General features: G+C 40.3%; 1 protein-coding gene across 1 annotated transcript; it reads right to left on the reverse strand.

Annotated features, from left to right (window-relative positions):
• Positions 1-858: 858 nt before the first annotated feature.
• Positions 859-4,844, reverse strand: LOC115828287 (NEDD4-binding protein 2-like 2). Its single transcript, XM_030792243.1, has 6 exons — positions 4,718-4,844; positions 4,445-4,569; positions 4,056-4,144; positions 3,457-3,542; positions 2,670-2,815; positions 859-917 (listed from the first exon to the last, which is right to left on the reverse strand). The coding sequence occupies exons 1-6, from the start codon at positions 4,810-4,812 to the stop codon at positions 859-861; spliced, it is 600 nt and encodes a 199-aa protein (XP_030648103.1). The 5' UTR covers positions 4,813-4,844.
• Between the last annotated feature and the right edge of the window lie 5,497 nt (positions 4,845-10,341).

Genomic DNA, 10,341 nt, shown 5'->3' on the forward strand with positions numbered 1-10,341 from the left:
GGGAAACATATCATTTTTGTGGGGCACTGGAGAATGTTCTCTTTAATATTAATAGCAGAATGTTCTCTGTGTTATTAAGGTTAGAGGAGACACACACACACACACACACTCATATATCCATGTGATACCCCCATGTGCCATTATCTATAAATCCATTCACAGACTAAATAGCAACTCACACAAACTGACATGGCCTGGAAAGTTAAAGAGAGTGTACTCGCTCCAGTCTCAGACAGGAGTCTGAGGCACTTGTTATCTATAGCAGCCAAGGTCAAAGGCCTTGGGTAGCAGGGTTGTATCTATGAACGAGAAATTGTTTTCCTTGGTCAGTAACATCGAGACTCAGTCTGGGCGTCTTGGTAACGTCGTGCGCACAGTGCACAGGAGAGACTCCTCCTCTTTCCTCTCCGCTCCTGTTTCGCCTGAATCAACGTGCTTCAGTAAAGACAATTCAGACCCAAAATCATCTTTGTGCCTTTTTATTATTTTAAATGACAAAACGCATATGCCTGTGGGGCCCTGCTGAATGTTCTCTACCATTACAGAATGTTCCATGTTCTCAGCGTTTAGATAGCGGTAAAACACGGTCACAGTATAGCTAGTTCAATGAACAGATGTATTCTATGTGAACATATTCATCCGTCTTGTGTTCCAGATATACGTTTGTTTTGCTTACATGTTCCCTTACATGGGTGCTGGTTTATACAGTTCATACAAACAAAGCTCTCTCACACCTCGGTTTGAAGTGTAAGTTTGGGAGTTCCCGTTATCAATGGACACCAAGGTCAATGGTCCTTGGCTGCGCGGGGTATATATATGTGTGTGTGAGGGGTACCGCTCTAGCCTAGTCTTCCAACATCAAGACTCCGTCCGGGTGCCTCTGATGACCTCCTCTCTGCTTTTGCTGTGTGCTCCACCTTTTCTTCAATAAAGACAAAAGAGCTACCTCAAGTCATCATCGTGCCTGTTTATTATTTTGAACACTTTTAAAAACGCCAACGTGCAACGCTTTGCATTATGACCGCAACGTCTAGAAGGAAACCGTGCCTCATGACTATTGTCATGATGAAGTATTAATATTATAGGGACCGGTTGCTTGCTTAATTACTATATGCTGTGGAATGTATCTGTGTGTTTGACCAATGAGCATTTATCATGTGGAGGCCTCCGAGTGAACTGTATGTCTGTACCACTCGGGGAGTGAACACCAAGTATCCTGTGCTCCATGAGAAAAGTTATCATGTATATCTCCATGCTTGCCTGTTGTCTTACTATATCAAAAGCTCTGCACTCCTTAACCTCAGCGAGAACTGCGCTTCATCTCTGAGGTGTGCTTCTCCCGCGCACTTGAAATAAAGGAAAATGATTCATGACATCCGAAGTTTGCTGTGTTGGAGAAAGAGAGAAAGGGCCTCTGTATATTAAAAAGGGAGAATACAAGGTCACGGTGATTGGGAGGCAAATTAAAAAGGAAATACTAGGTCACGGTGACAGGGAGGCCTAAGTAATGGCCAGGATGCGCAAGCATCACTATTTGCCTTGCATGGACTAGCCCCATCGCTTAAAAGCTAACACCTGCATGTAGTGTAGGTTATCTAAAGTAACTTGAGGACATGGTCAGATATCATTTTTTTATTATGAAGAAGGGAAAACCCTGAAAAATAATGGTGTATAAAATGGCGAATTCTGGGAAAGGTCTGGAAATAATGGGGTTGGACCAGGCAAGGAGATGATGTACAGGCTGTTACCATACAACCGTGTCAGGTGCTTATTGGATGTTTAGGTTTAGTACATTGATAAGGTTTTTTGAAAACAAGTAAGCAATTTTCTGTAGTAGATTTCGGTCACTCCCGGGAACTGACTCAGTTTGTTGCCCTTTTTTCCGGATTCTTTTTTTTTTTTAAATACTGACACATCTCATTTAGAACATGAGCTATTTTTTAAGATGTAGAGCTGAATTCACTCAAGGTCTGTTCGTATTTTACTGTCTGTTGACATGTGAGCACAAAAATCATGAAGTCAAAAGTTCCCTTGAGTCATGGGCCTCCATGGGGAGAACTGCAAAACACTGGTAAAAAGTACCTGTCATGCCAACAACATTAAGACTTAATCCTTACAAATCTGAGCAATTTATCATCTGAATCTTCAGCCATGCTGACACAACGTTTACTTAATAAATATTCAAAGTTAAAAATAACCATTAAAAATGTTCATTGCTGTTAGGGGAAGAGTGTTTATCACAGATTGGTTTTCAGACAAAGTTGTCACTCTTTCTGTCGCTCTTTCAATGAACGTGTAAAGGAAATGTGGAGTCCCCTGTAATGAGAGTTGCTGATTCTCAGAGACAACAAGCTTCAGATGTAATGAATTATTTTCCTTTATTACATGAGTGAGACAAACAAGTCTGATAGGTGTGGGGGTTTACAGGATAACTTTTCTCATGCAGCACAGGATACTTGTTCGCTCCCAGGTGTTGCAGACACACAGAGGCCTTGTCTTCTACATAATAAATGGTTATTGTTCTAACACACAGATACATTTTGCAGCATATAGTAATTAAGCAACCAAAGGTCCCAATAATATTAATACTTCATCATGACAATAGTCATGAGGCACAAGCTGCAGTCATAATGCAAAGCAATATTTTTCCCACAAAGCCTATTTGTTACCCCAGTTATTATAGTTGTTTTCCGGGTGGTTTGACCATCTTTCAAGAGACACGTCGTCATCCAGGATTGGGAATATGCTCCATACATATTCGTAGGAGTTCTGCATATGACGCAGCTTTTGCATCGGGATGTAGCCGTTGCATCGCCTAACATGGAAGAAATAATAATAATAATAATAATAATAATAATAATAATAATGGTATTAATATTCACTCATTCATTCATTCATTTTCTAAGCCGCTCTTCCTAATTAGAGCCGCGGGGGCTGCTGGGGCCTATCCCAGCATTCATTGGGTGAAAGGCAGGGAAACACCAAGGACAGGTCACCAGTCCATCGCAGATAATAATAATAACAATAAAATCTTTATTTGTGTAGCACTTCTTTCAGCACACAGTTTACGGAGTGCTAACTTCACAGTTAGTATCAAAGCCAGTGTTTTTCTGATCCTGTTCCTGAAGGCCCACAGTGCAGTATATAGGTGGAGTTAGGAGTGGCACTGGTGAGCTAGATTAAAAATGCGCTGCCTTGTAAGGACTGGTCATGTGACCCACAGTGTTCAGAGTGGGCGGAGCTATGGCCCACCAGGGGCAGCAACAACCATCTAAACATTTAGTTCCAATTCTCCATTAACAACAACAGTGATAATTACAACACTATTCCTGAAACCCAATGTCAGTAATACATGTATTCCTTGATCTTGACATATTTATGGAGATGAGGATAAATCAGGCTAATATACATCTGGTGGCTGAGATGAACTTATTAATGAGCTAATGAGATACATACCGATATAAGTCCTCCAAATCCATTTGAGGTGTCATGTTTCTGCCTGGCAGCTCAATAAATCTAACAAAGTAGCCCCGTTTAAAACCCTAAGGAAAAAAGAGAAACATTACTATTTTACAACATCCTGTATCATGAACACACCTCAGAGGCCTTAGAGCTCAGGACAGGTGAGTGAGCGAATCCCACCATCCATTCAACCCCACAACGTTTATTCACAGATCAGAGAAGGGTTGAGGTTTTGTTCTGTTTCAGGCTCTGCATCCCTGGTCTGGCTGATTTCTTCCTGTTCACATCAGTGGGCTTTGAATGATTCTGCAAAGTCTCCACACTGCATAAAACATATTTAGCCAAGCAAAAATAGCCATTTTAATTTCACCAGGTCACTAAATCTCTCTTTCCGCCAAGCCTCATGTGGCACATACATGTGCATGCCTTTTGGTTTGTTTGTTTGTTTTGGTTTTGTTTAACTCAAGGTCAATCAAATCAATCAATCAGTCAAACAAACAAAGTGCGCTTAGCTGCATTAAGATGATGCCAGTGCTAATTTTTCAGTCGCGTTTATAACTGTAAGAACATCTGTCATAATGTTATGAACAAACCATTAGCACATAGGGATACATCTCCCAGTACGCCATGTTGGTGTTATCAATGATGACCGGATCGTACCCGTCTTCTATAGCCTCTAGAGCTGCCAAATAAATAAATAAATATATTAAGAAATACATTTAAAAGTTTAAAAAAACTACTTCAGAACCACAAAGAAATTGCGTACAGAAATGATGACAGAACAATATTTTAAATAATATTTTCCTTGAGTGACAACAATGGGTTTTTAGAATGAAACTCATACAATTTCCTCATGTTTTCACCGTCAGAAACATTTTAGCCTTCTGAGCGCGTCATGTGTAGAAAACAGTCACTACACTAAAGTAAATAAAAGAAGAATAGTCTGTGTGAGTGAGTTCCGCAACAAACCTCACACACGAACCTTTTTCACGGTTGATCATGTGTGCTTTTTGCAGCTCTCTGGGGTTGATGTCAACAATTTCACCATCGCCCTCGCGGAAATAATCGTCTGAGCTGCATATTATCCCCGAGTTTCCAACAAGTTCGCTAATAAACACCGAATAAGTGTCAATGGTGATTTGAAAAGCTCCACTTACACAAAGTATTCAAGAAAAAAGACGTCAAACTTCATGTTCATAATTCAAGTTCTATAAGCGACAGCCAGTGTATACTGAATTCATTACAGGTTGTTCACCTCGCCAGTTCTGACTTGCCAGTACCAGGCAAACCTCTGAGAATTATTAGCTGTTTGGTACGTCTTCTGCGTCCTCTCTTCGATCCGTACGACATTGTTATCCCTTGAAAAAATAATTAGGGTCCAGAAAGACGTGTCCTTCCGTTATAATCGACTGATGTATTTTACTCGGCTCATTCGACGGTTGCTTTAATCTGACACGCCTACTTTGCATGAAGAAACTTAATATCCAACGAGGCTGATCTGGGGTCAGTCCAGACATTTCGACTATAAAAACCGAAAATATGAGTCGCTGGGGTCCCGTCTTTAGAGCAGCTAATAGAGTTGAGTAGATAGATAATAAAGTTTTTCTTGATTTACTGATCATCTCATGACCTCACGTTTGTTCTTGTTCCTGTCTTTCTTTTCTCGGTTTTTGGTCCTTATCTGCTTTTTACTAGCTGTTCTTAAAATGTGAAAACGTTTACGAATAAAAAGTTTAAAAGAAATAAAAACTGTGCAGTCGAGCAAAACAAGAGGAGGAAATCTTCTCCACTCAGGTTTATGCTTCCACTCTGTCAAACTGCAAAAACGGGCCGGTCGTCATTAACGACTCAATGACAGTTCCTTCAGATATGGCCTTGAAAAATGTTCCGTTTCATTTACATACGATAAACAACAAAGACAGACAAAGTCTTCTGAAACTTCATCACAAGAGGAGTGTTAAAAAACCCTCTTTTGTCAGAATGGACAGGGTCTATCTGGAGTCAGGCCTGGACCCACCATTTGGCACCAACCACTAGGGAGCACCAGCACATCTGAACTTAATGTATATAGCTAAACTTAATGTGTATAGATAGATAGATAGATGGATAGAATAAAAAACATCGACTATATCCTGCTGTTTTTACCATCAGTATGTTGGATACAAAAGATCATATCCCTAAGGTCATATCCCTATTTACCTGTTCGGTTGTTTTGATTTTATTTCAGGAGTCGGGCGGCAACTGGAGGAGACTTTTTACATCACAAAGCATGAGCTGATAAATGTTTCAGTGATTCTGAGATTTATTGCACAGACTCTCCCCATGTCCCCCTGTCTCTCCCTGACCCTCTCTCTTCCTCCCCCTCTGTTCCTTTGACCCTTTTATGGCCCAAGCCTCTCTGCGTTCAGGACCAAAGCAAATCAGAAACCACTCGCAAACACCTCGCCATTTGGTCAAAAGTTGACAACAATCAATCCCAGAGAGGACCAGGTCACTGCAGAGGTTAGTTTCCCGTGAGAGTGGAATTCAAATAATTCCTTCTCTCGCTCACCAACTGTATTGAACAAAAGAAAAGTAAACTAACCTGTACAATACTACGAAATAACAGCGCTTATTGAACCTGTAAGCAATATAGCCATAAGCGTGCAACTGGGCGATTGACCAGTAGCTCATTCTTAAACTGTCAGCGAACCTAAGCCGTTCGCAATGTGAAAGTTATCATATAGGCTATCGCTCGGAAGCATAAAGTGCCGCGAATACGAGCATGCTAATATAATTTTACTATTTTGGAAGAAGTTATGCGAAATTATTTCAACCGAGCTCGAATTAACACTTTACAAGTTCCAAAGAGCGTCTTCTCCCTTCCCAAAAGGATAGCAGCACTCCTCGTCTACAGGTCAGATAAAATGCCAGACCCCCTGCTATCCTAGAGTTCATCTACGCTACGGTTCAGATATGCTGCGGTTCAGTTTAGCGTCAGCTGAGCTCCGGTTGTGTCAACCGTATTGTAAATCCGTCAGTCCGCCCTGCTCCACTCTTAGAGTACGTGATAAATTATTTCCAAGTCGCTGAATGTGGTGATCCAGGAACTTAGTTAGCTAGAAGTATTGAATTCGAAGAGTTATTGTACTTGCTACTTTAATGCTGTTATTTAATATATGTTAAGGCTAATGAAGAGTTATTTTCAGTCATTTCAAGGTTCAGAGTTCAGAGCTCAGAGCTATAAATAGAGGTTTTCAGAATAACTGTGATTTCACTGGGTTCAGGTTCTGAAATGAGGTTATGGTTACAGAGAAGTGATAGTAGTATTAAGTCTATTATTCACAGTGAACCATCAACCAGAATTTTCCTTATTCCATTGGCACGATACAATGTAAGGAAAGGAAATGTAAGGACAAATCACCAACTTAGCAAGTGAGCACAAAGAAAACGGAAAATCCAAAGGCTGGATGGAAATGTGTGTGAAGGGGGCACTGGAGGTATGGGGGGCACCACATGGTGCTAATCCGGGCCTGTCTGGAATGATGAGATGGGCAGGGTTTTTTTGTTTGTTTGTTTGTTTTTGTTCTTGTTTTTTTGTAGAGATGAAGTTGAAAGGCAGCTCCTGTGTGTGTTAGCAAAGACACCAGTGCCTAGGATCATCTGTCAGGCATCTTAAGGGCATGGAAAGCACTCACACAATCCTGTCCAATCTCTTTTCTCTGTCTGAGGAGGCAAAGGAAACCCACTGAAAAACCAAACTCATATATAACTCAGTAAAATCAAGTGACTGAAGAGAAAAGGGAGATGCCATGAATTTGAGTTGCTTTGGGGTGATTTATAAAGTAATATAGAGAATATCATGTATAATTATATCTATAACCTCAGAGAGTCAACACAAGTATGTACTTGGCCTTAAATTTAAAGTAGTGTGTCAGGTTTTTTCCCCCCCACAAAAGCAACTTGTAAGCAACAGTTTTAAATACTGTATTCTCTGTAAACAATGTATGATAGCTTTCACTGTAGCGATGAAGTGAATAATTTTTAAATGGTCCACAGAGGTTCGCTGGACCTGGAGTGGGCAGTTTTCTTCCTGGAAGACCACTCCTGCAGCAGGGCAGGGTTCTAGTTCTAATCTAATCACCAAAGACTCCTCAAAACTTGGTTTATCTGGGTAAGACATGCTCTGTGTAGGGCTGAATGACACTACAGCCAATGAGGAGAGGGAAGATTACTATCATCCATCTCAGAATGAACACAACTGGAGGAGTTCTCAGCAGCAATATCTGAGGAATGTCTCCTGCTAATCTAAACCCATTACTGGGTGCTACATCAAGACAAGACACTGAGAATCAGATTAAATATGGGATTTGAATGAATTACCTAATTATCTTTAAGAAAACTTCCGAACCTTCATTTATGCACATGGCAACATGTGACTTGGGCTTTTTGCACATTCTCACACAACACAAAAAGAAAGATAAAAATTAAACATATTTAGTCCCAAACCTCAGTTTGAAAGCCGGAACCTTTTGGATCACAGTCAAGGCCTGAGTTTTAAGTTTTCAAAGAAAAAAACAGAATCGTCTGGAACACTTTCAAGGTCTGAGTTTCCTCCTCTAAAGACAAAAGTAACATTAGCATTAAAAAAATTAGAAGTATTTGTAAAAGAAGCCATTTTTTTTAATACTGACACATCTCATTTAGAACATGAGCTATTTTTTAAGATGTAGAGCTGAATTCACTCAAGGTCTATTAGTATTGTACTGTCTGTTGATGTGTGAGCACAAAACTCATGAAGTTAAGAGTTCCCTTGAGTCATGGGCCTCCATGGGGAGAACTGCAAAACACTGGTAAAAAGTACCTGTCATGCCAACAACATTAAGACTTAATCCTTACAAACCTGAGCAATTTATCATCTGAATCTTCAGCCATGCCTTCACAACGTTTACTCAATAAATATTCAAAGTTAAAAATAACCATTAAAAATGTTCATTGCTGTTAGGGGAAGAGTGTTTGTCATAGACTGGTTTTCAGACAAAGTTGTCGCTCTCGAAAATTAATGAGATGATTCAGCAGCGCAGAGGAAGCACCACGCTACTGCGCGTGAAGATGTTGGAAAATTATTACTCTCCTTTAAGCTAACCGTAGTAACCATGATAAACAATGTAACCACAATGTATTCATTATTATAGGGGTGAATCAATGTAATCATTTATATTAAAAGTTATAACTATACAATCTTTTGTATTACAAGAAATATCACGTTCTCTGTGTTCAAAAAGAAGAGGTCAGTGAGGCTCTTAAGGACTGCCTGTGAGATAAGGAAGGAGCCTCTGCCAGAGTGTTGTTGTCATCAACAACGCAGGCAGATGGCGAAATGTTCAAGGTCTCATGGTACGTCTTAGCAGGGCAGTAACTATTGGTGACAACTTATGCTAGGAGTAAAAGGTGCTAGAAAATAATGATGATAAGAGGAGTCTGTGAAGACAGGCTGGCAGAGGTGCCCTACATACAAAGAGACTAAGGAATGTGTATCTTTTTTAAGAAAACGTGTATAAAGGCCAGTGCTTTGTGAGATGGAGTCAGTCACTCCCCGGGACCTGACTCAGTTTGTTGTATGTCTTTTGAACTATACAATAAACTTACACTACTCCTATTGTTTGGTCTCAGAACAGGTATCGTGTGGCGTTGGGACTCAGTCTCATTTGGCCCAGGCTGAGAATTTCACCCACAAAGAGCCAAGAGACCAAGCTCGCGTTTTCGTCTCTGGTTGAATTGAAACGGCATTTTCTGCGTTAGCAGCAAGTGGTTTTGCAGGTTTGGCGATTGAGCCCTGGTGCTTTTCCATGTCTTTTGAACCAGTTTTATTTTTTAATGTAACTAGCTGCTAAAACTGGAATGGGTATTTGAAGGGATGAATCATCATGCTTGAAGCAGCAACATTTTCTTAAATGTTTCTTGCATTTTCTCACTCAAACAAACAAAAAACAAATTAAAAAAAAAAAAGCCTTAGCAGGGTCCAACAGCCAAACACTGACGTGCGCATCACGCAACCTTAATACTCTACGCACGTGATGGAGACCTGTCAGACCCTACCTATTTATTTACCAAGTTAGCCACGCCCCCAGTCAACATTATTTGCCTCTTAACAAGGACTTCTCAATCATTTCATTCTTTTAAAAAAAAGGCAAGATCAAAGGGAAATTGAAGCCAGAAAACGCATTGTATTTAGTGGCCTTATTAGTGGAAGTTCCAAGAAAATAAAATATATATCTGGTGGCAAAAAGTTCTAGCACGGAAGTCCGTACAATTACCGAAATTAATTTTAAAAGTTGCTTAGAACCATGCATGTCACTCAAAACACGGACACCTTATCGGTTTCTCTCTTTATCGTTAGCGTAACTGTTTGAGGTCCCACATAGAGCAAATGGGTGATTGCTGAACAGCGGTGATGGTATTGAGAGTATTTCCTGTATAAGTACGGCATTTATGGGTCTGTTAAAATGGCCCACAGATCCCGCACACAGGCCTAGCGATGAACCGGCTACGTGTGAAATGTTTTATGATAATTCTTATCTCATGATAGAAAGCCCTCACTGTCCATGCTTAGTGCCACGCTTTTATCAGACATTGGGCACGACAATGCCTTTGCAGTCGTTTGCAAAATAAATAATATTGTTTTATTTATGCGTTTATTTTGCAACACGAACTACTTCTACTAAAAAAAAAATTGTAAAACACGTAATTGCCTACAACGTACCACCTACGCCTTCAGGACTGAAATACACAGCTAAAAGCAATTAAGCGCGTTAGTCACGTCACGACAAACTATTAGACAGCATGAATCAGTATGACGATAAATTACGCGCTGTCAAGGCCTCATCTGATGCGTTGACA

Source organism: Chanos chanos, chromosome 15 (genome assembly GCF_902362185.1).
Source record: "Chanos chanos chromosome 15, fChaCha1.1, whole genome shotgun sequence".
In the NCBI taxonomy this organism is placed as follows: Eukaryota; Metazoa; Chordata; class Actinopteri; order Gonorynchiformes; family Chanidae; genus Chanos; species Chanos chanos.

Coding starts and splice junctions, on each gene's coding strand:
- LOC115828287 (XM_030792243.1), bottom strand. CDS start 4,812: ATGTCGTACGGATCGAAGAGAGGACGCAGAAGACGTACCAAACAGCTA. Junction 2,816..3,456: donor GATTTGGAGGACTTATATCG/GTATGTATCTCA, acceptor CTTCCATGTTAG/GCGATGCAACGGCTACATCC. Junction 918..2,669: donor AAACAACTATAATAACTGGG/GTAACAAATAGG, acceptor ATTGAAGAAAAG/GTGGAGCACACAGCAAAAGC.